This window comes from Oenanthe melanoleuca, chromosome 3 (genome assembly GCF_029582105.1).
Source record: "Oenanthe melanoleuca isolate GR-GAL-2019-014 chromosome 3, OMel1.0, whole genome shotgun sequence".
Lineage (NCBI taxonomy): Eukaryota > Metazoa > Chordata > Aves > Passeriformes > Muscicapidae > Oenanthe > Oenanthe melanoleuca.
The window spans coordinates 67081584-67109389 of NC_079336.1; the positions used below are offsets into that span (position 1 = coordinate 67081584).

Genomic DNA, 27806 nt, shown 5'->3' on the forward strand with positions numbered 1-27806 from the left:
ATAAAATCTTGCTGCTGGCTGAAGGAATATTGGATAGAAGCAGTTTACAAAAAGAAAAAATGTTGGACATGCCTTTGCTGATAAAAGATCACTGAAAGTTTCTTCCAGTTTTGTGCTTGAGATTTTGATGGCAAACATTTATATACTTGTTACAGATAGAAGTACTGATATTAAATTACCAGTCTGAACTGATGTGATCATGGGGATTGTTCCTTTAGTTTTTGTTTTGTTATTTCTTCTCCCCCTTTTTGTTTTGTCAGGCTTATGCTTATACAAGTTTTATTATCAGTTTTTGAAAGTACATGTAACAGTAATCTTGGTTCTGTATTGTTTGTGTTGTGATCAGGCACTGTTTGCATCATACTTAATAGAATATTAAGTCTGCTATGCAATCTAATGTATTTAAAATGGTTAATAATTAGAAAATATATGAAAATGTTTACATTTTTAGCTGTGTGATTTATACAGTGTGTGTTTTTCCTCTTTGCAGGGATGTCCTCCAGTGTACTATGATTACACATCAGATTTTGTTGCGTGGAGCTGCTCAGTGCTATCTTCTTCAAACAACTATGCATTTGACAGATGTGGTCAGTTTTGGGTTTTATGTTTTGTTTTATTTTTTGTTTTTTCATTTTCTCTGATGTAATAGAAATACAGTGACACTTCTACAGGATCGATAGTATTCAAAAAATTGCTAACTACATTATTTATACTGATTTGGCTGGATTTGCAATTTTTTTTAGTGACTATTTAAATTGTACTATGCAAGTATGGTATGCTTCTGTTACCTTTGGTTTTCCATAAGAAATATATTTTTTCATTAACTTTTATTAGTTGATGTTTTATTATAGGGTTTTCATGTGGTAGTTATTGTAACAGGATATTATTCCATACCTACTATATAAACTCAGATTTTAACAGATAGAAACTAAATAGTAGTTTCTGTAGTTCCTAATATTAAAAGAATTAGTGATACCAGAATGCTAAATCTACCATTATTGTTGAAATATCAGGACTATAGTTATTCAGAAATCAAAGTATACATGTTTTGTTTGTTTTATAGCTAGTTTTCTAAATAAATAGTATTCCATGTTGTGTGTTATGGCTATCATTTACCTACATTAATTTAGACGGTGTCATCAGTGAACAGCACTGTTCTTACAGTCATTCATTTATTTTCAGATAGACTTTAATACTTGGGAAAATTAAATTTTGTTTCTTGGTTACTGATAAGTTGGTCCCAAAGAGGCAGAAATTAGTCTCAGTCACAAAAAGGAAAAAGTGCATTTCTTTTACTGAAACTTTCCAGATAAAGAAAAACTTATTGAGTTGTCATGTGGGTATTATTTGTTATATGTTATGTTGGCAGCTATTGTATCTTGATTAATTTCAGGAGAAAGTGTCCTTCCCAGAAGTTTCAAGCTTTCTTCTGTCCCTTAGACCAGAGGAATCCCTGAGGAGAGATACTTTGTTATGGACAGAGGTGAGACCTGAAGCTGCTTTTATGTTCATCAAACCCATCACTGGCAGGATAATCTCAAATAGAAAAATGTGCATACCATGTAGAGTGAGATTGTAAATCATAAATTTTCACAGGATACATATTTTATGTTTTTGCAAGATGTAAAATGCTGTACATAAAAGTTCAAAGATGAAATAATTTTTATATGGTATATACTACAGCCAACTGATCATGTGGCCATAACTTTTAGTTACTTGTGCAGCCATATAATAATAAAGTGATTTTTTGCATAGTGTCTTGTGTCCTGTATATTTCATCTTGCTCCATTGATTTTTAGCATAAAAGTTTAAAAAAAAAAAAAAAAAGTTGGTCTCACTAGATAACCCTTGATTGGAAGAAGCCCTTTTGAGATAAGGGAATTTTTACCAGTCTTGCTTAATTTTAAGAGTTGTTGTTTTTCTTTTATTAGTACCACTGATTTTTGGGGGTGCTCTGAGCTACCCTCTGGAAGAGCATGTTTCCATATGTAGTAGTTCTCTGGTGAGCACCTCTTGCAGTGTGTGGGTTTGTTGTGAGAGTTTGTGTTTACCAGTGTGCTGCTGTTAAATCAGTGATGTCACTGCACAGCTGCAGGTGTGGTCAAGGAGTAACAAACTGTTCTTCATTCAGCTTTGCAGCTGGCTGCAGGTGAATGACAAGTGCTTCAGGAAGTCTGCAACCTCTGATTTTGAACATCAGGAGACATCATCATTATGTCAATATGTGCACAGTCTGGTGGGAGAGTACCTTAAGACAGCTGCATCTGAAAGTAAGTTAAATGTGTATTAATTAAAACCACTATTTTAAAGATAATTGTAAAAAAACCCAAAAAACTACAACAATCCCTTGGATTTTAGAAAAATGGGTTTTTTTATATTGCACCTGTTCAAGTTATACCCAGCCTGTGCATTCACAATTCTAAAATTTGAATATTATTTTTTAACTCCAGCTTTCCTCTGTAAATTAGAGTCCTGCAGTATGAATTGAACATTAAGTCTTGATGTCCCATTTTAATGCTGCCCTGATGCTTGTCCATTAGATTTATTTTGTCACTCTTTTGATGGTGTCTGAAAATGCTGGAATGTGGGGAGCAGAATACAGCACAAGGGACTATGAACCCACACAGGGTCTGTCACCTTTCTCGGTAGAGCTTTGTAAAATGACCAAGTATTTTTATGGAGGGTGAGGCACCTTTTCAGCTCATTGCATGTTCCTTCCTGAGTTGTTACAATTTTCTGACCTTGGACAGCTTGCAGGAACTGAGCTGCCACATTATAACCGAGGAAGGTACTTTCTAGGCTGTATAAAAATGCAAATAAATTACAAAAGGCCTTCCTTGTTCACTGCCACATTTTGGATTATTTGCAATGTCAGGTTTGTGTCTTCTTTCAGACCCATTGAAAGAGATGGCAAATCGATTTCTTAAAATATTTCAACTTTTGTGTGGCATTTGCAGTCATAGTGAATTTTATGTAGTTTTGTATTGTCAAAAGTCAAAGCTGAACACTTTTTAAGTTTTATATGTACATGAGATAAAAGAGCTAAGTCAGAATTTGCTGATCATAAATAGCTTCAGAAACTTCCTGTAGACCAGGAAACTTCACTTGATTGTCTTATTGTTAAAGATGTAGCAAGCAAATTCTCTCTGATGTTCCAGGGTAAATTTGCTAAAAATTTTGGCAGATCTTCTCTCCTTCCTGACATATTTGTTCAGTCCTTGGTTTATATTATCTGCAATTCCATGGCAAGCATCTTCATTTCACTTGTAAAAAGTGATGTTTATAATTCTGGTTTTATATGAAACTTAACTAATAAGCAGCTCTTTAGGGGAAAAAAAAAAACCTGTGTCCAGCTGCTTGAATTGGACCTCCAAAGTGTTTTGTTTTCTAAATTCCCAAAGCTAGAAATATACCAGTTAAAAAACCTCCTGAAACCAACATATGTACTGATATTTAAGAAAGAATTTTTGAAGTATGATGATGTAGTTCTGCTTCAAAGATGGATTAAAAGAGAAACTTCATTTAGTGTTTTTATAATCTCCTGTTTATGGAACAGTTTTATTCTTTATGTAACTTCTGTGGTCAAAACCACAACTGATGTTTCTGATGAAGCATGGTGGAATTATGTTCTTCATTAAATTCATTTGAATATGCTAATGTATTTTTAAAGGCAATGGAAAAGTCTTTTGTGAACTGCTACATTGCTTAAAATTTGTTTGAGCCTGAAGGCAATAGTGTGAGAGTTTAACTTATATCTAGATAAAGAATGCCAAAAATTAGCAGTAATACTTCCATTAGGGTCAATTGTTTCTGTACTATTAATTTATTAAAATATGTTGCAAACCCAGAAGTTTTAGAAACTAATGCAAAGGTATTTTTTAGTTACTGTGGAAACCTTAAAATATCTTTAATCAGGAGAAAATTGCTTTATGCCTGACTGGTTTGAAGCTAAGCTTGTCTCAACAATGATTCTGTTGGCTGCTGACGTGGAGCAGATGAAGAATAAATACAGGTAAGTATGAAATACCTTATTTTACATTTCTGTCTTTTTCAATCCCCTCACTCCTGAAGGATCCAGTAGAAGCCTGATGAAGTGGGAAGCTGTCCTCTTTTCTCTGTAGGCTTTGGATCAGCCTGATCATTCCTTAGGCCTTGTCCAGCTGTTGCTGCAGGCATACTGGGTAACATTCTAAAGATACTTAAGTGTCTTGGAAACGTGTTCTATTTATTTCCATAAGTAACTTGAGCACTTAAGGCAGATACTCAGAAGAAGACTTTCTTTTTAATTTTTGTTTTTGTGTAGTGGAAAAAGCAACATAGAGTGGATTGAACTAGAGGCTTTCTTGAACCCTCTTCTGGATGTCTTGATGAAACTTGGCAGTAATGCTTACATACCAACACTGAGAGCAGATAAAAGCCTTCAGCTTCTCTTGAAGTTATTGCAGACCCGTTGGTTAAAATGTTCCAATGCACAAGATGGTTAGTGACATCTTCAGTTACTGTGTCTTCTGTTCCTTACAGTCTTAACTGCAGCTGAGCTTCTTACCTGTTGTATGGCTATAGTGTCAAACCAATACTGGCCTAGAAGGGTAAATGTAAAAGTTGGCAATCTGGCATGTCTATTGTAAAACTTGAGCTGTGGGTCCAATCTTACAGGTGTGCTGAGGACTGGGGATTGAGACTGTGGAAGCCTTCTGAGAAAGCAATTATCTTATCCATTAGGATTAGATTATGAGTTAAAAAAAAGAGTGTGACTGTACTGCAAATATTTATAGGCCTATTCTTTGCAAATGAATGGATTCCATAAATCATTTAGACACTTCAGAAAGGAGTTATTACAGAAACCCAGCCTAATCTGCTTAGTTGCCACAGGTTCAGCCTGAGCCTTCCCCGAAGTGATCCTGCTGGACATCCTGTTTTCTGCGTTGACTGGTGGGCTAAGAGGTGCTCACTGAAACACAATCCTGGTGATCTGTCTGTCTGGGAGTGCTGGCCCTCCACAGATGGAGAACTTTAACTTGTAGACATTTCAGGAGAGTTTGAACAAAAATAACTGGGTCCTTACTCCTCCTTTTGAGAGAACTTGATCAATTTGTAACCAGAATAGACCTAAATGTTTTTCCTGAGAGCAAATGAAAAATTGCAGTATTATTTTCATTGATTTGGGATAATGAATGGGAATAGGAGAATTCTTGGTGTTTAGTTTCTGCTCCCCTAGATTATTTTGGGATTTTTTTTCAGGTTGTTTATAACATGGAATAGAAGAGTAGTTTTGGAGTGGAAAGGCTCCATATCTAGGCTTCTATTTGTAGCAAAAATAGTTTCAGGTTATATGTCCAGGTTTCATGTACATGTCTTAGTGCAGCCCCAAAATAAATGCCCACCCTCATTTTAACAAGTGCTGTATGCATCCAACCCCTCTGCCCCCTGAAATTTTAGCTGTTTGTGTGAAATACTGAGCACTAATTATGCAGGCTGTTAAAGTTCATATTGGGGCACAGTCTCTGACTGTTGAAGTGGGTTCCTTGAATTGAGCTAAACTGGAAGAAGTATCCACTAAGCTACCACTGTGCATTCAGCCTACAGCACAGGGATAGGAAAAACCTGAAACAGAGTCCTACAAAACACATGCAAGCACATGCTAGCTTTATAGTATTGATTATTTATAATTTCCTTGTGTACCTTATTTCTTTTTGTGCTTGCTAATGTGCCTGCAATGGATTGCTCCTGCTTTGGGAATTTTGACACCTGACATGGCACACTGAGCTCTGCTAACAGAGTTCCAAAGGTATGGCAAGGCTGAGCACTGCAGTGTCCCTGTCCCCTCCCTTGAAGGTCCCTAGAGGTGCTCCAGCACAGCCCATGGTCAGGCTTTTGAGAGGCTTTCTGAATTGCATTGTAGTTTTATGTTCAAGAAGGATTACTTTTCTTAAAATTACTTTCTACAGCGTTTTTGTGCTTCTTGCTTCTGCACAGGAGAATCAAGCAATAAATCTTTTTTTTCTGGAGCTGTGAGTTGGCTGAGGTGAGGGGTGGGAAGATTAATACTGTGTAATACTGAAGCTATGTTTCTGTGTTGATTAAATGGGAGGTGAAAAGTTCTGTTTGTCAAATGGAAAACAATAAAGTGGTAGGGAGTAATAAAGGATTTTAACCTTGTAAAACAAAAATAATAACAAGTGGGAAGTGTTTTATTTAAGAATATTTTAATGGGGATAGATGTGCCTGAAATGCATACTGAAATCATCAGCATTCTGCTGCAGTTCTTGCTATCTAAACTGTTGTTAGATTTCATTATTTTAAACAGTAATTATTTTCTTTTGCTAGTGTTACAGAGCCACTGGTAATGAATTGGGTTTTATGTCCAACATGCTTATCTGAAGATTTTCATGAATGTAAATTGCAGAAGATGTTTTAGTGATTTGAGACTTATGATGAAACATGATGTTAATCTGACATAATTAAGCTGTTGGTTCTAAACAATTTGACCATTAGAAATGTAATGAGCCATTTTAGTAGGGAATATTGAAAGTAAGTACAGTATGGATTTGGAACTTCTGGAAATATTTCCTTTTATATTTTTACTTTTTGAAGGTCTTCCATTCCATAATAGTTTTGCTACATGAAGTGTTAGTCAGGGTCAGCTCCAGAAAAAAACAGCAGCTGAAGCCTCTGGGTAATTCTCCTAAATACTGAAACTAATTTGAAACTAGTGACTGGAAATTTTGAAACAAGGTGGCCATGCAGAGTATTTTACTCGATTTTCATACTGAGGTGTTATTTGCTTGGCTTTCAGCTAGCCCTTACTCTTGAAACACAGACTGAAATGTGTTTGTGGTTAAATACCAGAGTACCTACCTTCCTTGTGTATAAACTTGTGTCTTTGTTTGTGAAATGCTATGTACATGTGGTATACTTGGTAGCCTAGCCTTTTCTTGTAGACAGTACCACATTTTGTGTCATAATTTTGCATTTTCATTTACAATGTTAAGTCTGGAAGCTACTGGGCTAAAATCCTGTAAGATTATGCTATTTTGAAAGATTAATTATTCCTAAGCATCACAAAACCAGACCAACAAACAGCAAGCCCCCAAAACCAGTTTTCAAGTCTATAAATTAGGAATGGAAATGTATATTTTTCTCACATAAAGTTAATTGCTGAATATGAAAGCTTTTGGTTTTTATTAAAGGCTAAGTTAATTAATAAGCTGTTTGTGCAGAGGGTTAGGAGTAGGACAAAAGTGTGTATTAAAAGTTGGGAAATTGGACTGTGGCCTTCTGGTCTTGTGTGGGTTTTTGGTTCACTAATACATTGTATTATAAAATAATATAATCTGCTTGGATTCTTTCAACCTTATGGCTTACATTGTGAAAGAATAGAGAGTTGTTTTAAGTTATTTTTAGGACTATTACTATATAACTTTGTAATAAATAAGTATATCTGCATGATATAATAAAATTCTTAAGGGAGTTGTATTTCTGTATATATACTTTTTTTCCCTCCACACAGATGAAGTACTGCTCTTTATCTGGAAATCTCTTGTGACACCTGTGGAGAGTATTCTTGAATTTATTCTCCGACGGTTGACTACCAACGAGTTAAGCACTGTAAGTGATGATTATGAGACACACTTTGGTGTGGTTTTGCTTGTTAATTTGATTTACCAGTTCTTAAAGTTCATACAAAATCTTTGAACACCTAGAAAGTCAATTTGCATAGAAAAACTTCTGTTAAATTTTTGAATGGGCACAGTAAGAAGGAAACAAAAGTGTCTTCACAAGTAGTATTTAGGGTCTGCCACCTGCATTTCTTGTTTCTTCTTAAATCTAAAGAAATCATATTGTAAGAAATCCTGAGTATCGTATACTGCATGATACCTACAGTATAGCTGTGGGCATAAGTTGCTAGGTGTTGGAGACTTTTAGTACTCAGCCTGGTTATCATCTTATTTGATTGTCTTGCACTGTTTGCTCATTGCTGTGCCCAGTGTTTAAGTTTCTATCCCAAAGAAACCTGAGACCTTTTAAGCAAAGCAAAAGTTACAGGAGAACAGCATCTGAAAGTCAGTTTTTAAGATTTAGAGGTTAATAACCTCCCCCCAAACAAACCCCAAAATTGAAAGTTGTCCAGTTGCAATGACTGTTGTAGTTTTCCTTCTGCTGTCATTGTTACCAGTAGTTTTCTTTCTGATTTCCAGTTCAGTTTTCCTCCTCTTACTGATTGGGATTACGGGTGTTTCTTCACTTCTAGGTTGGTGACCTGGATCGTTGTGATCTGTACTTGGCTTTAATTCCAGAGATAGTGAATTTGTGCTTGAAAGTCAACTGGAAGAAAATACCATCTATCAAGAATTTCCTTTCATCCCTGATAAATGCGTCTATTCGCAATCTTCAGGAGAGAAATTCTGAAAAGGTAATTTAGCATTATTTACAACAATAATTATTAATATAAAACAAGCCAAATAAGTAGTTTAAAATAGAAATTAAAATAGATGCTAATATTATATTTTGATTAGCATTAATTATTATGTGGACACATTATAAACATGTTAATATATAATTACTTATTTGTATTGTGATATTTATAATGCTTAATATTATTATATATAATGTGAAATTAAATAATAGTTTGTGTGAATGTGTACGTACAGATATATATTCTCTAACATATCTTTATTTGGGAGTGTGATATGAATGTGTATGTAATGTTTGTAGCTAAGATTTTTAGTACTTTGGTTTTTCATATTGCTTTATTTAGAAGTCTCTATAGCTAAAGTAAAATTCTTACTGTAATCATGAACTATGTACTCAAAGATTTTTTCCCTCAAATATGAAACTAATCTTACTGATCAAGTAAGATTAACTATTAAATGAAAAAGTCTTGTTTGTCAAACCTGGAACATACAGAGAAAAAGAAACTCCAGAACTCAGCATTGCTTTGGTGTTTTCATGTAGTTATGTTGATTGTACCATAGTTCTATGTGTCAGGCTACTAGATCTGAAACAGATAAATTTTAAAAAGGTAAACAAACCATTAATAACTTCCATGAAAATAAAGGAGATTTAAATTAAGTTTTATTGGGTAGTATAAACTTCGGTCTTATTTTGTATTACTGTTTTGGTCAAGAACAGTTAATAACACCTTAAAATATTGTAAGCATTTGATTAGCTAGGTTTGTGTTTTAAGGGAACAAAGAACAATACTTAATTTTATTTTTTCCTTTGTTTGTGTGAATTATATGGTTTTTCCAGTAGTTTCAAAGTAAACATTTTCTGATTCAAACTTAGAGTTCACTGTGGGCCTTTACCAACTTACTTTGAATTCAAGAGAATTGTGTTTTCATGGTAGTTTCTTCAGCTGCACCTACAGTACCTATTCAGTTTCAGAAGAAAGAAGAAAATGCTGAGTAATTACAGATGAGAAAAGTCTTTTCTGTGCTCTAAACAGAAATGTGCCCTGGAGATATTTAAATAACATCAAAGGTTTCTTACTATATAGGCATTATATGCTTATTGGCTTTTTTCTTATTAATGAGATGTTTCATTTAATGTCTTTTTGAATATATGTGTTTATCACAAGAAATAACCATGGCATGGTTGTGATCTTTTGGGTGCTTGGAGCAGCTGCTGTGTCATATTCCAAATTTCAGCTGTCGTGTTGGTTGGGTTTCTGATTAACTGGACCCACATCTTTTTTTCTAATTACTCTCCAGCAATGTGTATCAGCTGTCACCTGGCAAGATAGGAGTGTTCCATCACAGCCACACTGCCTGCACTTAATGCCTGAGCGACTGTAATTTGGGAGATTTATGCTTCTGTCAGTGCTTGTGACTTGTGAGTGATTGCACTGACCCAGCCCAAGCCAAGCTGCACTGGGCTCAGGGGAAGAAAATACAGAAGGAGAAAGATGCAGAGCTGCTACCGTGTGATGTCTGTGGTGATGCAAAGAGGCGGATTATTAAAAGCATTAGTGTGTTATTTGTATCATGTGTGTTTGTTCATGTATGGTTTGGTTTTACTTAGGAGCCAAAGGTTAAGGAACAAATTAGGAAAGTAGCTGGCATGGCTTCCCTTGCAGCTGTATGTGAGATAATGGGTGGGAAGCTGGAAGTGCACCTGGAACCTTTGCCTTCTGTGGATGCTCTGAAGAAATTCATTTCCTTTTCTCAATTCAATGAAGTATTAAAGAAACCATCTTATATTGAAGAAAAAAACAGGTACATCTTCTAAAACTTCAGTAATTCTCTAGAATAAACTTGATTAATGTGAAGCAGTGGTTAAGGTGTTGGCTTTTCCTGTTCCTTGACAACTTCTTGCCAAGATTAAAAGGAAGAATTCTCTACACAAACTGTTTACTCAGTTGCTCTTTAGTCTTAACATCTAGGTTTTAGAACATTAAAACAGCCATAATTGATCAGACCAGAGGATTTTTTTAAGTTCTCTGGTTCTGTGAAGCCAGAGCTAGCTGTGAACACTGATTATCCTTAGGCCAGATTAATATATTTACACTGCAGAAAGCCATGACATGTACACAAGTAAGTTTAAATGTAAATTATTTACATTTGGGAAGGGAGACCTGGGGGAAGCCAAAGAGCCAAAACCCAAATACTTGGGTAACAAAAGCCACAGCCAGAACTTAGTGATGTTTCTGAATACTCTCACAGGTGTTTGACTAATGAGACTGACTAAGCCCAAAATTGATTTTTCTCTTTTAAATACCACTTCATTTTTAGATTTATTTTCCATGTACTTGTCCACTCTTGCCTCGGACTGTATAAATCTTAGCACCTTGATGCAGTACAGTGAGTTTGTTCAGTTAAGCACTTCCTGGTGTGGAGTAGGAATGTGCAGGATAAACTTAACACAATATTTATTTAAGAAAAGTATTTTTTTTTCACAGCTTATGTGAAGAAACAGCATCTCAAGGATGGGGGAAGGTTGTTGCACGCTATGTTCGTGACCAGTGGATTTGCCTTCGTTTTGTCTTAAATTCATTTCCAACTTTGGCTCAAGGGCATGAAGAAACTTCAGTAAAGTCACTGTCTACAGTTGAAAGGTCAAAAGAAATTCTGCAGTCTGCATTAGAAGCCCTGTCTATTCTTCCTTCAGACCAAGTTTCACCTGTGTTTGACTGCATGAAAGTCCTTGTTCCCAAGGTAAAAGATAAACCTATACAGTATTAGTAGATTTTTGTGTGGTTTTTTTGTTAAATGTAACACTTTTTTATCTCTTTATTTACAGCTCCTGGACTCATCAGAGGCTCTCTGCATAGAAGCTTTTGATTTGGCTTGGAAAATTACATCCTCTTTGAGCAACACACAGCTAATATTTTGGGCCAATCTAAAGGCTTTTGTTCAGTTCATCTTTGATACTGAGGTTCTAGCTGTTGCTGCAAGTGCAAAAGGTCAAGCATATGCCAAAATAAAAGAGGTAAAGTTAAAACAGTTCAAAAATTTGTAGATGCTACTGAATAAAGCATTTCTACTGCTTTAAAGTTTTCATTTCCTCTAGTGGTCCAGATGTAGAAAACAAAAATCACAGAGTCACCTTAGAGTTCAGTTTAATACTGCATGGTAGACCTGTTTCCAGAGAAGAAAAATACAGTCTTTATTCTTCTTTTATAATACTTATGCAGCTGCCAGAACTCCAGGAGTTCTTACATATGTCATAGTGTTCTTTTTTGTCCCAAAAACTGTGTTCAGTACTGGGGTGTTGGTTCCTATTGGCTTTATACACTGCAAAGTTGTTAGCTATTTCTTTCTACATAATATTTCCTGGGGATTTTCCTCTTTTTTTTTCCCCTCTAAGCATTAATTAAATATTTATGCAGAACAGTCCACAGTGAGTGCAAGACTTTAACTAGAGCAGTAATACATTGTGAATTATTTACCAGTATATTTGTCTGCTTAGATTTACTGCCACACGTGCTGCTTTGCCCTTAGCACAAAAATCACACTAGGAGGGGTTGCAGTTTTGCTTTGAAGTTACCATTAGTAGTCTTGTCCTGGTGTCACTCATAACTGTAAGTAATAGCAAATGTCTCAAATTTATTTTCAGCCCAGATACATGAAAATTATTTTTAATAAAATGGACACTAAGTAGCTATTGAAAACTGCTGTGATATGTCCATATTAGCCTTAATTACCTTAAAATACAGTCTCATTTATTTTCTTCGATTTTTTTAAAAAACTTGCTTCAAATGAATGTTACTGTTCTCTATTTTAAACACTCTCCATTTGTAGTCTCCCTGTGGACCCAAGCAATAATAAGATATGTATGTAAAGATGGTAAATTATCTCTTCTGTTGTGGAAGTTGGTTGGCTTTTACTTTTAATGAATATCTGTAACAGCTAATTGTATGCTCAGTGTTGTAATAAATAATGAGCTATAATTAGTATTTTATTTTTCTTGATCTTAAAACTTGTTTAAATTCTTAGAATTACTGCCTTAACATCAGTATTTCAAGCATTATGTAAGGTGTATTTTGCCAATGTTGAGAGTGTTGAGTGCATGTGACAGCTATCCCATTGTCTGCAGTGGGACATTCCATGACAGCAGGAGCTAATGAAGGTCTCCTATACTCAACAAAGGGCATCTGGTCGAGCCACCTTCTGCCCCTTCATAAGAAAATGAAGATAAAATCCAAGCAAGTGCCTACTTATGTATATTCTTATTCCAGTCCTTGGCAGTCCCTGGTGCCATTGACCCTCTGAGCAATGGCTGTGTAGTTCTAGCTAAAGAGAAGAAAATGTGGACCTGCCTGATGTTGATTTGTCACAGAAGCACAATTTTAATTTGGTCTACCACAGTGCACTCTTTCTTTTTAATGGTTGGAAGGGGTGGAACAAAGGGGTATTTTGAGTCAAAAAAGGGAATATCACTATGGTAATATCTAGGAGGGCTTCCACAGAAGGTACCCAGAGCACTGTGTTCTTTAGGTTAATTTCTTCTGCTGCACTCTTCTTTTTTCTTTGGGATTATTCATATGTTAATTATGCTAGAACTTAAATATCCTAAATTTCTTTTGTGCATGCTGAACTTTTACTGTATTAGTGAAAGAGTTGAAAAAAATTTCAGGATTGAGAAATGCATAGTAAATGCTGTGCAGCTTTCCTACAGGTGAAACAATAGCTCAGTTTTGGAATTACTTGGAAAGTTGCAATGCCTGTCTTTGCACTAGAAAATAGGTTTGAATTCTTGGTGAAAATCCCACATGCTTCTAGTGTAGAAGAACTTTCTTTCCAGCAAGTGTTTCTTCAGACTGCATTGCAGTATTTCAGTTTTAAGTTCTTCATGAGCTTCTTGGTGCTGTAATGCTTAGCAATTTAGAACAACTTTCTCTATAAAACCAGCATTACTGTCAAAGAATTGTCACATTATCAAAACTAGAATTTCAATGCAGGGAAGAGAAGCAGCTTTGTCTATTAGGAGCTGTTACACCTGAAAAACCATTTTCATGGACAGCTCTGGCTGTTGTCTGAAAAGGAATTCTTAGAAAACCTTACCTGTTCATTTTGCATCTCCCTGCCCTCTCTCAAATGCTTGCAATTTTTTAGAAAAAAATTTACTTTGTGAAATTTAATCTTGCACTTACCCTAAGGAAGGGAAAGAAATATTTTGAGGCCATTTTTCTTGTTTTGTTTTATTTTCTTCTTTTTGGAGAAGGTTTAGATGGCAGTGTCAAATAAAGTAAATATGCCCTCCTTAAAAACAACAAAAAAAAGGTACAAAGACACTTTTGCACTTTCTCTTAAATATGAACTTTAACATGAATGTAATCCTCCTTAAAGAACAGAACTAGTGATATGGCTACTACATAAAAAATTTTGCTTAATGTTTGATTTATTTTCTTTTTTGCTAAATGGGTAAGAATTGATTAAAACACTGGGTTTGGGCTTATGAAGTAAGCTCTGGCTCATTTGTTCCACTTAAGCCATCTGGTGTTATATCTGTTTAAGCAAAGATCAGTTGTGGTTTTTCTTAACATAAGCATATACTGGGCCAATTGCTGCCCATATTCACCTGCTCTTGTAATCAGGGAATTATAAATAGATTGAAGACAGCATTAAACTAAGCAGAGATGGGATGCAAAAGACCATGAGACCTATTAAAATATATATCACTGCAATTTTATTCTAATAGACCTGGCACTTCTGAAAACTAGATTTTTAATCTTTTATTTCTTATTTTCAGATAATTTTCAAGCTCATAGATCTGTCCACTACAAAGACTGGAGTCTTCAATGTAGCCCTTAGTCATTGTTGTCAGTCTTGGATATTTCCCAGTGTTGATGAGAGATGTGCCTTGAGAAATGATTTCTTAAATGCTGGAAGTTATAGTGACCTTATCACTGAAGCTTGTGTCTTTGGAACTGTATTTAGGAGAGATCAAAGGTATAAAAAACAACTTTGTGATTTCTATTTTACAGTATTATGTGGTTTTTTTTTTTTTCTTTTAAACTTTGAGATAACTATTGAAAAACTGAAAACAGGTTTTGTGTGTTATTCTGCTAATGTTGTTGCTTTGTCTTTTTCCATCTCTGGAGACACATTCAGGATGTGCATGCCTTCATAGAAAATCTTGGAGAAAAATGTGCAGCAAATGTTGTTACAGAAAGGTAATGCTTTTGAGGATACGTCTTACAGTATTTGGTGTGAACTGTGCCTTTGTCTTAGTTGATGCTCTGAGAGGAAAGATGCTGATTTTGAAGTCAGCTGCTTATCATACAATCATAGAATATCATGAATTGGAAGAGGGACACAAGGAATATATTCACAACCTTTAAAAATACTGGTAAAGGGGTTGCACATCACACTATATTCATAATTCAAATCCAAACTGTAGAAAAATAGATTTTCAGGGAAATATATCCCACTTGTTAATCTGACTGTGACTGAAATAACTACTTTCTCATTGTCTCACCTCAATAAAGTCATACTTTTGAGGATGCTGAGCTAATACATACCTTGTGATTTTAAATAAGACAGTTAAGCTCAGGTTTTAATGCAGCCACATTTTGAGCTTGGCTTTTTAATGTTGGTTTAAAGCCCTTTTTGTGTGTGTACTGCACAAAGGTTCTGCTTTGGTATGGGGATGTTAGCTGCTGTATTGTTGAATTTTTGTATAGTTTCACTCCCATTTTTACTCAGTGGAAGAAAGTCAGAGAAAAAGTTCTGTCATCTTGCTTTCAGAAGTGTTATTAGTTTATAAAAAAAAAAACAAACAAAAAACAAACAAAAAAACCTGAGCTTTACAAAAATTCTTCTGCAAAAGTTCACTACTCTTGTATTTTCTCCCAAGAGCTTTTTAGTAATAAAATATTTTTTTGTGATGGTCTGCCGGTGTCACAACCTATAATGTCATTAATTTTACTCTTGCTATTAATTATTCTAGGTGTCTGTAGTTAACTAATAGGAATAAAGTGTTGTTTGGGACTAGATATTTGACCAAACTGTAAGAATAAATTAGTTGTTTAAAGACTATAATTTGCAGGCACAAAATTTAAAAAACTTTGATACAGCTTTTTTTTATAGAAAAAAAAATTAAACAACCAGATGTTACTAAAGAACTCAAGATAGACTCAGGGTCAAGTTGTGAAGTCACTAATTTTTTTCATCACTAATGACAAACATTTTAAAATTCCATTTCTGGGTATTTATATGTTGTCTCACTTGTGTTGTAGACAGCTTGATGGCTGTATGCTCAAGATGATGTTTGCTGCTTTTTTATAATTCAGGAATTGTCTTTATGTCTAAACAAGTAGACTTTAATTTTTACTTTTATTAATATTTTACAGTACAAATCGAGATGATCACTACATTCGCATTTGTGCTGTTAAATTTCTGTGCTTGTTGGATGCATCAAATATCTCACACAAGACATTTATGGAAGACATTTTTATCAAACTACTCGATAAGGTAAAATTAATTTCTTTTGGTATATAAATGTAGTGTTAGTACAGTTAGTAAAATGCAAAATATTTACAGTTGACAGGATGAATTTATGGTTGTTTGTGTAGCTGAGCAGTGCACTTTTCTTCGTTATGAGACAGAAGTTAATTTTACCAAAATAGTAAAAACTGCCTTTTGGGTTTTTTTCTCTATTTTTAGTGGATATTTTGGCTTCCTGGAGAATTATCCAGATTGTAACCATTGTTCCATTAAGAATCTTCCTTTAGGCTGCATTCTTAAGCAGCTTTAACAATTTCAGACTGCCTTCTAAATTGAGAGAGCTATTGTCTCCTTAGAATACCTTTACAGAAAGAAATAATGAAGAAGGTTGGGGTCCAATTTTTATTTATATCATGGCTGCTTATGAATTGGCAGGAGTCTAAAGGCAGTGGTAAATTACTGCAGCTGCTATTAGAACATCACCCATACATTCTGGTACTGTTGAATCCTGCTTTTTTCTGAAGAGCTAGGAATGGGTGGGTCCCTCATTCCTCTCAATTAAGTACTGCAGAAAAATGATTAATATTTGTGTTGTGAGATTGACCAAGCAGGGAAATGTAAGCTTTAGAAGATATTTGCTTGCTTTATTATTTAATTATAAGCTTATTTAATTCTTAATAAATTAAGTAAATATATTTTCCAAAGTTATGTTCAATGCTGATGCCAGCTGTGTAGTAGATGCTGCTTTCTTAGTACAGAAAAGTGTATTTACATGTATTCAAATTCAAAGGAAGAATAGGCAATAAACCTTTTAATTTTGTTTTAGGATGAGCTGGTATCCAGATCTAGAACACGCTATTATGCAAACTCTTTGCAGCATAGGATTAAAACCCGGGTATGGCAGACACTCTTAGTGCTTCTCCCAAAGCTTAACCAGGTATTGCTCTTTACTATTAACTTTTAAATAAATAAATAAGTACCTGCTATCAAGACCTGATTTTGGTGTCATGCAAGCTGAGTATTTTAAATTCCAGCAGGGTAGAAAAGGCATGTAACCTGCAGCTGATGGGGAAGTTCTGTGTTGAAGAAATTTTGTGTAGTTTCATTCTTTTAGTCTGAAGTCATGGATTTGTCATGCATTTCTAGAGGACAGTGGAATCTGATTCTTAGATTTGTGAATTTTAGGAGGCCAGATTGTTCCTGTTAAAGCTAGCTAAAAGCTTGTACTGACTACCTGATTGAAAACTTTTCATTTACTAAAAGCATTGCTACATTATGAACAGTCAAGAAATTGACAGGTGTTATTTTCATCAAATGCTGCTTCAAAAGAAAATGTTTGAAACGTATAATAAAGAAATTAGATGTTTTCTAAGTGTTTTAATTTGCATATTAAACTATATATCTAATATTATGATAAAGGTGAGAATGTTCTTCTATTTTAATTTTTTTTTCTTCTTAGAAATAACTCCAACCATATACTAAAGTATTGCCTTATTTTGTTTTCTCAGAATTTTTTGTGTGGAACTCTTGACAGAGTTTTTCAGGCTGGATTCAGTAATAATCAGGCATCTGTGAAATACTTCATAGAATGGATGGTTATCTTGTGTCTACATAAATATCCCCAATTCCTTGATAAATTCTGGGATTGCTTTTGCTATGTAAGTAAGACCTTTGACGTTCACTTGAAAAGTAATGTGGACAGAGAGGGTACAGTCTGTCATCCCATACCTTATTCTCTGTGTATTCCAGTCTTCCTTTAAAAGCAGTGGGCTGTTGAGTAGTTCAACTTGGAAGTGAGTCTAAGCAATAATCTGAAACACTTAGAAATTTACAACCTAAAAATGGCCAAATAAAAGTCTATTGCTCATGTTGAGATATTTCCTTTTATGTTGTTTTATTCTGGGCAGAGTAGAGCTGGCATAGTGAGTCAGAGCAGTGCAATATAAGAACCATCAGGACCACATGGATGCCCTAAGTGCTGAGTCTGAAGATCTGTTACTTGGGGTTTCAACAGCCCACCTTTGTCTTTTTTGTCGCATCCTCTTTGTCAGGAGAACATGACTTGCATAATACATATTCAATGTGCAGCTTTTAATGTGGACTTCTTTCATGGTGGAGTTCTGTACTGAGATTTTAAAACTGAAGCAGGGTTTGAGTGATGATACCCAAAAAGTCATGAAAGGGTTGACTGAGGAGACTATTTAAGAGTTCCTTCCAAAAGCTCAGGCTGTTGGAATTGCTGTCATTTTAGCAGATGATTATCTGTTGGATCAAAGTGATTTCATGCTGATAACAAATGTACTAATTCACAGTGGGCTCATTCAAACCATCAGAGCAAGCAAGCAGAAAACACGTAGATTTATGATAAAGGAATACAGATTGCATTTTCAGAGGCTCTCCTAGTGTAGAGGAATATGTTTAGTGCAGGTGTGAAACTGCAGTGTGAGCTGCAGATTGAGCTCTGGGTATTGGGAGCCCCAGAAAGAATGGTGCTGACCTTTTGCATTCCTGGGGAATACAGTGAACTTGGGTTTGAATTTTAGCTCACCTACACCACTATATACTTCATTCTGATTGTGTTAGTAAAAAGCAAATAACATGTTAGGAAGAGTGAAATCCTAATAATACTGATCTTGTGTTTTCATAAATTTGGCTGTGGAAACACATAGATTTTGAATAGTGTTAATACTATTGCATGTGCAGAACATGGTGTGAAAATGCATGAAGCATAAAAACATTTTATATATGCATATCTCTTGTTACATTCTTTTTTACTTCAGGATGAAGAAAAGCTGAAAAAAAGCATCTGCACATTTTTATCAGTGTTGGCCCACTTTGACATCATTCTTGAAAATACCTCAGAGAAGGTACATTTCTCTTAAGTGTGCTCATTCTTTATTCACTTCCAGTGCATATGCAGAGTTCTGAATTGAAAATAGACTGCCAAAATGGTTTCAATATCTCTTTAATACCTACTTCCTACTAAGGTGTCCTTTGTTATGCAGAACACTAACTCTTCCTGTCACCTCTGTAAAATATTAGGCTTAGGAAAATTAGCTGACTTAGCAGGTGTTCTGGATACATAGAGCCTGATTACCTGTGAAATGTTCTAGAACAGCTACTCTGGTTTTTAAGTAAACATGTGGATGCACCTGGGTTTGTTTTTCTTGCTGCTCTTTTAATCAGAAATAAGTAGAGGTTTCCTTGGAGGCAGAATAATGATTTTTTCAAAGCAAATGAAGAGATTTTCAAAGAACAAGTGGTGCTGTAGGTTTTGGCCTATAACTTCTGAATGGTGCATCAAAACTTAACATAAAAGAAACTTCTTTGTCTTTGTTTCTTCAGAAGCCAGCTGTGAAGAAAGCCCTCATAGTTGTTCTGCAGTGGTGTTTCAGCCATAATTTCAGCGTTCGACTTTATGCATTAATCGCCCTTAAAAAAATCTGGGGTATGTGCAGGATGCTGCATGTGGAAGAATTTGCAGCTCTGACACCAGTTATTGAATCTAGCCTTCAGCAAGTGGAAAACATGCATGGCACAGGGTTAGTAACATTCTTTACAGCTTAACATTGTTCTTCTGAGCCGTTTGCAGCACATTACATTTTCTAAAATGGCACTTGATAATTTTTATGGGGGATTTTTATCTCTGGTTAAAAAGAAGTTGGTAGGAGGAGACACAACACAGTAAAAAGCAGCAACAGGAACAATCTTGACTTGGTTTGGTTTATTTTTTTGTTTTTTTTTTTTAACAGCTAAAAGCTGTCACTGAACCATAGGCTACCATGGCAGTTTCCATGGGATACTTCTTGCCAAACTCACTCCTTTTGATAATAGAATTTGGAGATGTGTTATGGACCTTTCTGTTCATTTTTTACAAATGGACCCTTACTTAATTGTTGAAGTATTTTCTTTCCTATACAATATATAATAAATAAATTAGGTTGCCTTATGCCAATCTGATAATTGAATTTTTGAAAATATCCAGTGTGTTGCTTTTTTAATGTATCTTACATTACTTTCTGCACTTGCAGGAATGCCAGAAGGAACTGGCAGCGAATCCAAGATCACTTCTTTTTTGCAACATTTCATCCAGTTGAGGATTACAGTCTAGAGGCAAGTCCAACACCACACCATTTGTCTAGTTTTACAACTGTATTTTTATCTTTTTTGGTATCTGCTAATGTGGGGTAAAATTATCAACTATTACTCAATTAAATCCCCCAAAAATTACTTTTCCCAGATTGTGATGGATTTAAGACTAAGATTGCATCTTATTTTTTCTGGTTGATACTGTGTTAAAAAAACAGGTCAGTTAGGAAGAGGTATGTGATGAATGTGCCTATCTGTGGAAATTAATCTGGTTCTGTATTTGTGACTGGAAAGGTTTGTTCTAGTAGCTGAAGAGCATCCATCTACTTAGTTGAGGTAGATTTTTAGGATTTTTTGGGCATCTGTTCCCAGAAGTAATTTGAGGTTGCTTAACTGAATAGTTTGATGTGGATGGGGTAGAGTTATATCACTTCCAGAGCACCTTTTCCAATAATCTTTTTTGATATGGCTCAAATAACTGACAGCTGAATAAACTTTTCATCATTAAAAATGGGAGGCAAAAATAAGGGTGCAGATAAATAGAAGTGACAGAAGAACGAATCTCAAAATACAAGATAAGCTTGGATATGAATGGGGTGTATGTTTTTGCAGAAACAGTGCCACCTTTGACAGAAGAAATATTTTTCTTCTTTCAATTGATGTTCTGTGAGATTGTTTTATGAACACAAATATGATAAATAGTGGAAATTAGAAGTCCTGAGCAGGAGGAAAAAACCCAACAAAGCAAGACTAATATTTGTGAAGCCTTTAAATGTATTCAGGGTTCATCTTCACCTTTGTCTTGAAGAATGCATTGGGATACACAAAGTCTGGCTTTTAAACTCTTTGACTTGCTCAGTCTTTCTCTTGGGATGTCTGGCTTTTCTCCTTGATAAATCATGGTCAGCTGGATGTATTGGTGGTGCTGAACTGAATTTTACTGTTAGATTTTAATGCTTTCTACTGTTTTTCTTTTGACATTAAATCAATCCACATCCTTTACTATAAAGTTGTGAGAGTATTTGAAAACTCTTTAGTGTTACACATACAAGATTTTCTCTAGACCCTTGTGCTGAGAAGCATAGTGTTAATTCTTTGGTATTCTAGAATTTCAGAACAGTAATCAGTGCAGATCCTCAGGAGTTTAATTAGAATAAGTCTAGATTTATGAAAGTTTTGGATAGCACTATAAGTAAAATTATGAATATTGAGAGACATACTGGTAAACTGTATTAAATACCAAGAAAAGCAAGTATTAAAAGCATAGGGAGCTAAATAATAGACATGTTCCATTAAACCACCAGGGATGAATGATGTGTTTTTGCTTCAGTGACTCTCTGCTGGTAACACTGTTGCATTGCAGACGATATTTTACACACTTCCCCGCCTTTCGGAACTCGCTGAAGATGAATGGATGTCCCTCTCCAAGTTTGACAGATTCACTGACATTCCTCTGCCAGCAGCATTTCAGTGGTGCCACTCCCGAGCAGAGCTTCGAGATCTGAAACCAAGTGACTGGTCTCAGCAAGACATGGGTAAAACACAACCAGTCTGCATTCATTGTAATTATTTGTATGGAGTAGCTGTGTACATCTGTATTCAGTCTGATCCCTGGTTTTCAGCTGCATCCATGTGAGCAGAACATGAGCCATAAAATGAGTAGATGATGAATGATATCTCCAATATTACCATTTGGATTATCACCTTTATTGAAGCACTAGTGTCACCCCCCACTTGCATATTCATATGGACATACAGTTTGTTGTTACAGGTTCACATTCAGCTGAAGCAGACAGCCAGCCAGAGTGGACTGATGTTCAGAAAAAGATTATACCCTGGAAGAACAGTACTCCTAGCTTAGACTTGGAAACAGCATTTGAGGATCGTGCTGCTAAACTTGGCAAATCAAACAGCAGATTGATTGTGGTGGCTTCACTTATTGATAAACCTACCAATTTAGGAGGTAAGGTTGATTGCACACTTTCAGACTTTTATTTTAGGCCTTGGAGCACACTTAGATAATAGAAGTTAATTTAATTTTATGTTGATAATGAGAAAATTATTTAAGTACTGCTCAGAAAAATAGGTCATTATCCTGAAAGAAACTAGCAGCCAAAGAAAATCCTACCCACTTCAGAGAGAGGGGTCTTCTACAGTTATATTTTAAGGAAAAAAAAGTACTTACAAATAGCATGCATTAACTAAGTAGAATTTTGCTGCAAACCATACTCAGTTTCTTGCTGATTCTGTATTTGCTGCAGTTGAGTTTTTCAATTGTGTATGCAGTTTAAGGAAATTATTTGCTTTTTCATTTTTTTTCCACCAAATCTTGTAAACCTGCAACATTCTCATGTCTGTTTTACAGCAGAGCCCCATTTCCTCATTAAGATTGCCTTCACAGTTTGTCAGCTGTGACATAATAAACCCTGCAAACACTTTATTGCCATTGTGTTAGCAGTTTCAGTAACTGCAGTGAGTAATGAAAAGCCCACAGGCTGGTGCTGTCTGCATTGTAATGCTGTTATGTGTCATCCTCTTTCATTTAATAGGTACTGGGTTTAAAGCTTACACTTGTGTGTGGATATGTCAAACCATCCATCCTTGCTAAGCCTTGGACACTTAATCCCTTACTTTGTGTAATTAGTATTGTAAAATCACATTGTCAGACACAGTGCTGTTCTAATTTTTATCTTTCTGCTAAGTTACAAAACATTTTTTTCCCTGTAATTTATGTGGAACAAGGTGTGGCTTGGAAGACCTGATACTAATTAAAAATAGATAACTAAAGTAGCCATTTCTCTTCTGCATTTTTTGTCATTTTCACTTGGTGTTCTGACTTGGTGTTTACTTTCTGCACAAAAATCACTTTATTTCTTGTTTTTGTAGGTTTATGTCGTACAAGTGAAATATTTGGGGCATCTGCACTAGTTGTTGGCAGTCTTCACTATATACAGGATAAGCAGTTTCAGCATCTGAGTGTTTCTGCAGAGCAGTGGCTCCCCCTTGTCGAGGTGAATAGAAACGTTTTAATAGCTAAAGTGTACTCAGCATCTTCAGTGTGTCAGATGCATAGTTCAGAGTCTTATATTTATCTTTTATCTTTTTGTTTAATTGGAAGCTCTTGCTGTTATCTCTGAGACTTAATCTTGGATGTTTTGGGTCAACCTTATAAAAAGAATTTAGGAAATACTTGTAATTTCTTACTTCTGTGAAAAATTGATTATGTGAGCTATCATTGTTACATCTTTCTTCATTGTATTGGAGGGGGTATTTTGTGGCATTACCTAACTGCTACTGCTGAAGAGCCATTAAAATATTAAGCTATGTATATGGACAGAGTCTTTGGGGATAAAAGTCATTAATCTTAAAAAGTGTCCAAGTAATTTTTTTCTCACAATAACTTCAGAAGTTTATAAAATGTGATACTTAAGTATTTTTATGTTTTTCTCTACTTTTAATGCACAGGTGAAACCATGTCAGCTTGTTGATTATTTACAGCAGAAGAAAACAGAAGGCTACACTATTATTGGTGTGGAGCAGACAGCTAAGAGTTTTGATCTTACAGAATATTGCTTCCCAGAGAAATCACTATTATTGCTGGGGTAAGAGCACACACTTTCTGCACACTGTTTTGTAACTCTACCTCTTGCAGTCCATCAAAACATAAGTCAGCTCTCTCCATGTTTTCTTTGTAATGTATTGCTGTTTTTAAAAAAATTAATTTTTTGTCATCAGTTACCCCGCAGGCAGATGTGCCATTTGTCTAAAGGTGTTTGGATGCTGTTTTGACATTTGTATTTTTTGCTTTCTGGAACACACGTGCCCTCTCTCTGATACAAGTTGCTGTCTCTTCTTTACTAGAAATGAACATGAAGGAATCCCAGCCAACCTGATTCACCATCTGGATGTGTGTGTGGAAATTCCTCAGCAGGGCATTATTCGGTCGCTCAATGTCCATGTGAGCGGAGCTCTGCTGATCTGGGAGTACACAAGACAACAAGTGATCAAGCAAAAGCAGCAGCAGTGACTGCCCAGTCTTGTGCCTTATTGTACAGCTGGATGGCTTCCTGTGGTGCTATGGTGTGAAATTCTGAATAGAGGAGATACAAACTCAGGGTGAACGAGGATTCTTAACTTTGCATGTTCTGTTCTCTGTAGTGTTCAGAGTGATTTTTAAATGCCTTAAGACTTTACCTCCTTTAATTGTTGCATTGGAAATAAATACTATTTATATTGCATGTGGCCTGTGTGTTTTTTCTGCTGAATGTCAGCACAGTACTGTGAACAATCCCAAACTCAAAACATAGGATTTTTACTGCAGTTACTTTGGTGACTGTGCTTGAAATTGAAGTTGTGCCTTTAGCCATAGTATTAAATGATTCTAGCACCTAGATACACTAGATGATACGATTTTTGGAAGGCAACTTCACTTACATAACAACTACATTCAATGCTGCTCCTTGTTTAAATGTCTTCTGCAGACACATTTATTAATCCTGCTGTAAAACAGTCTGTACCTTTAAATCTGCATCACTAAGGTAATCCAACTCTGCAAAAGGCCATAATGTGAGAATTGTGATAAATAACTGGACATACTTCTAGCAGAGATACTGACTGAAAACCTGTCACCAATGTAAAAAATTCCTATTGCTTGTAAAAAACTTGCATACTCAAAATAGAAAATTACATATCATATGCACAGGATGCTTTAGGTCTTCTTATGATCATAGCTGTATAAATTAGTATCTGACTTAAACTGTATTTTAAAATACTTCAAAATACTTGGTAAATGACAAATACAAATTATATTTTACAACCCATTGCTTTTGACAAGAAAGGCAAGTTGGAATGGACTTTTTTATTTTAGGAAAAAGCTGGTTCACTTACTGAAAAACAATTTCGTTTTCTCTTTAGAATATGTACATTGCACTTTTAAGTAATCATTTATTCCTGTGAAACAATTTTACTAATTATACATTCAAACCCTTAAATTTGTGAACAGCCCTGCACCATATTCCTTTGACATAAAAACTCATCAGAACTCTGTCAATGACCCTTTTTTTAGCAGACACGTGAGACCTGGCAACAAGAAGAGCAGTCTGCATTTCAGGGTGACTGCTACATTACCAGTTCTTGCACTCAAGCAGCTTCTGTTGCTTTCTCTGGCTTCTTCCTTCTGTAGTTTCTCTCACTTGATTTATTTTGAGAGCAGAGTTCCTAAGACTTTCCAGCAGCTTCTGGAGGATGATACCCTTCTGTTTCAAGCTTCTTTTTATATTTTAAAAAGTCTCTTCTTTTGTCAAAGTGTTTAACCTGTTTAAAAAGAGAAACAATGATCATTGGAAGAAACTAGCAAGAGGAAGGGGCTTTGTGTAAACATTATTTGATCACTGAACTTAAAGTGGATTTTAATGTACTAGTTAAGTTTCTTCTGTTTAAGACTAAAGAGTGGTGTGTTTAGTTTTTGGGGGTTCTTTACCACTTTGAAAGTGAACTTTAGGTTTTTTTTTAAGTTCACCACCCTGTTACTTCATGAAGATCTTGCATGCTTTTCACTCCTCAGAACAAAAACTGTGATGCAAAGGTAAGTCAGCAGATTTTCCATGGTATCACAGCCTGTGTAACCTCTGAGTTCAGTGTCTGGAACCACTGATGTGCATGGTACAAAGCACTGCAGATGAGACCACCATCCCTAGAGGTAACAAACAGCAGAACTGCACTTGTTCAAAGTGCAAATCAGTGCAGCAGCTGTGAAGGTGCTCAGGCTTTTTAACTAACTTCAGCCTACTGCCTGCAGCAGGAACTGCTCAAACACACTGTTACTAAAGGGCAGCACCTATTAAAAAATAATTACAGCTTTGGTTCTGGACACTAAATAATACAACATCAATGGGTTACATGCAGGCAGGTGCCTTACTGTGAAATTATGCTGCATGAAAGAAAGGTATTTTTATGCACAAGGCATCAGATGCCAGTCTTAAAATGCCACGCACTGCACGGCCTGTGTGGCAGCTCCCTTCTGTACTGGCCTTTAAACAGGAATTCCTGGGTACTTCTACAAGCTTTCAAGTATCTTATATATATTTTTTAATGAAAACAATAACCCTGTGTCTTTATCTGGGAGTCTGGGAGCGTACTGTCCTTTCTCTTGGTACTATACTCTTAAGGCTGCTTTCCTTAGTTCCCAGCCAGCCAGGAGTGTGCAAACCAAGGTTCTCTGGGCAATCTCCAGGCTGTGCAGGCAGGAAGCGGAATTCCCGAGGCGCAGGAATCCCGCCCGGTGCTCACCCACTGCTGCGGGCAGCGCGCCTCGAACGCGCGGCGCAGCTTCTCGCACTCGGCGGCCTCGTCGCCGTGCCTGTCCAGGCACTGCCAGAACTCGTCCCGGGCCCCCCAGCACGCCTTCCTCTCCTCCATCGTCGGCGCCGCCATCGCGGCAGCACACGGCGCTGTCCGAGCGCTCCTCGGCAGCTCCGGGAAGGGAGAGCCCCGCACGGCCCCGCTCCGCTCACCGGGAAGGTCGCGCTCCGGAAGCGATCCGGCCGCTTGTCCCTCCCCATCGCTTGTCCCTCCCCATCGCTTGTCCCTCCCCATCGCCTGTCCCTCCCAATCGCATGTCCCTCCCAATCGCCCGTCCCTCCCAATCGCCCGTCCCTCCCCGCCGCTTGTCCCGCCCCGCGGTGCCGGCTCGGAGCTGCCGGTGCTGCCGCATCTTCCTGCAGGGTTTCTCCCATCCCGTCCCCGCCAGGGCTGCTGTAGCTTCTCTATGGCAAAAGGTGTTTGGAAGTATCAGCTGCCCGATGTGCTTTTCTGTAGTTGATTTCTTTCCGGTGTCATTCTCTGTTGTCTAGTTCACTCTAAGCATCTGCTCTCCTGAGTTCCGTGCGGTGCCTTCCTGGATTCAGTCTGCTCAAAGAAATGAAGTGTCTCGGCTTTCCTTTTTGACGCCTAAGAAAGACAGCTGGATAAAATCACTGTGTAAAATGTTTGGGGCAGGGTTCCTCCTGAGAGCTCATCCACTGATTTCATTCAGCATGCAAAAACCACTCTAGAAAGATTTCTTGGAATGGGCTCTGTCGCGGAGTCAAGCTGATTACCCCAGGGAAAGAAAAATGTTCCCGTAGTCCAGGTGGTAAAAGAGCAAGAGAAGCCTGGGGGCAGCCAGGTGGTGACCGAAGTCTGCAGCAGTGGTAGAGAGCATCCAGAAAGAAGCACACTGTTCCAGTGTTTCATGCGGGACTTGGTGGCATTTCCTGTCTCCTTTTAGACATCAATTCCACCTGGAAATGTGGACCGCTTTTGTAGAATTGAAAGCTACGGCACATGTTCCGAAAGTAACACACTGCAGTTTTGGGCAAGGTGACATTCTGGCAGCTGGGAAGAGCCTAACTCTGCCAGCTGCTGAGCCCTTGGACACTCCCAGATGCCCGGGCAGCTTTCCAGGCTGCTTTTCCTGGCAGGAGTGTCCGGCGGCTTTCCTGGGAGTTTGCTGGTAGCCGATGCTGTCTGTGTGAGGCTGCTCAGCACTGTTCTGGGGCTGGGTGTAGCTCTCAGCCTGCCTTGAGCTGGCTCTTTTCCTAGCAAGTGGAAATGATTCTGGCTGGAGGTGGTGGCATCCTTTCCTGGTTCTCCTTGCAGGTGGCTCCCTCATCTTGGTACATGAAAGCTGTTTAAGGAGAGGGAAAAAGATTCACACTTCTTCAGCAGAGTCCCCTCGTAAACCAGCCAGATGTGGAGGGGATTTTGTTTGTTGAAATGCCCAAGCATCCCTTTAGAAGGAACACTCTTTTGGAGCAATGTGGATGTGACTGCTGCTGTACATAACAC

At 36.7% G+C, this 27806-nt stretch overlaps 2 protein-coding genes across 3 annotated transcripts in view; one reads left to right on the forward strand and one right to left on the reverse strand.

Annotated features, from left to right (window-relative positions):
* The window catches only part of TARBP1 (TAR (HIV-1) RNA binding protein 1), a 30593-nt gene extending 6376 nt beyond the window's left edge, over positions 1 to 24217 (forward strand). The window contains exons 8-30 of one of the 2 annotated variants that reach the window (XM_056487436.1): positions 491 to 587; positions 1394 to 1483; positions 2132 to 2270; positions 3916 to 4012; positions 4304 to 4479; positions 7511 to 7608; positions 8252 to 8413; positions 10024 to 10217; positions 10901 to 11156; positions 11242 to 11430; positions 14194 to 14393; positions 14546 to 14617; positions 15797 to 15917; positions 16717 to 16827; positions 17399 to 17548; positions 18671 to 18757; positions 19236 to 19432; positions 19922 to 20003; positions 21343 to 21541; positions 21751 to 21942; positions 22866 to 22990; positions 23445 to 23581; positions 23841 to 24217. In XM_056487436.1, the coding sequence (XP_056343411.1) occupies positions 491 to 587; positions 1394 to 1483; positions 2132 to 2270; positions 3916 to 4012; positions 4304 to 4479; positions 7511 to 7608; positions 8252 to 8413; positions 10024 to 10217; positions 10901 to 11156; positions 11242 to 11430; positions 14194 to 14393; positions 14546 to 14617; positions 15797 to 15917; positions 16717 to 16827; positions 17399 to 17548; positions 18671 to 18757; positions 19236 to 19432; positions 19922 to 20003; positions 21343 to 21541; positions 21751 to 21942; positions 22866 to 22990; positions 23445 to 23581; positions 23841 to 24006 (3337 nt within the window). In that variant the 3' untranslated portion in view covers positions 24007 to 24217. The remainder of the gene's footprint in view (positions 1 to 490; positions 588 to 1393; positions 1484 to 2131; positions 2271 to 3915; positions 4013 to 4303; positions 4480 to 7510; positions 7609 to 8251; positions 8414 to 10023; positions 10218 to 10900; positions 11157 to 11241; positions 11431 to 14193; positions 14394 to 14545; positions 14618 to 15796; positions 15918 to 16716; positions 16828 to 17398; positions 17549 to 18670; positions 18758 to 19235; positions 19433 to 19921; positions 20004 to 21342; positions 21542 to 21750; positions 21943 to 22865; positions 22991 to 23444; positions 23582 to 23840) is intronic. The other variant, XM_056487437.1, reaches the window with a different exon arrangement.
* Positions 24218 to 24817: 600 nt separating this feature from the next.
* On the reverse strand, positions 24818 to 26551 carry LOC130251076 (cytochrome c oxidase assembly factor 6 homolog). The gene is made up of 2 exons (XM_056487438.1): positions 26268 to 26551; positions 24818 to 25292 (listed from the first exon to the last, which is right to left on the reverse strand). The coding sequence occupies exons 1-2, from the start codon at positions 26409 to 26411 to the stop codon at positions 25197 to 25199; spliced, it is 240 nt and encodes a 79-aa protein (XP_056343413.1). The 5' UTR covers positions 26412 to 26551; the 3' UTR covers positions 24818 to 25196.
* Positions 26552 to 27806: the final 1255 nt, after the last annotated feature.

Excerpts from the sequence above, each read along its gene's own strand:
- LOC130251076 (XM_056487438.1), bottom strand. The coding sequence starts at position 26,411 with ATGGCGGCGCCGACGATGGAGGAGAGGAAGGCGTGCTGGGGGGCCCGG. Across the intron at positions 25,293-26,267 it reads CGCGCTGCCCGCAGCAGTGG|GTTAAACACTTTGACAAAAG; the intron begins GTGAGCACCGGG and ends CTTTTTAAACAG.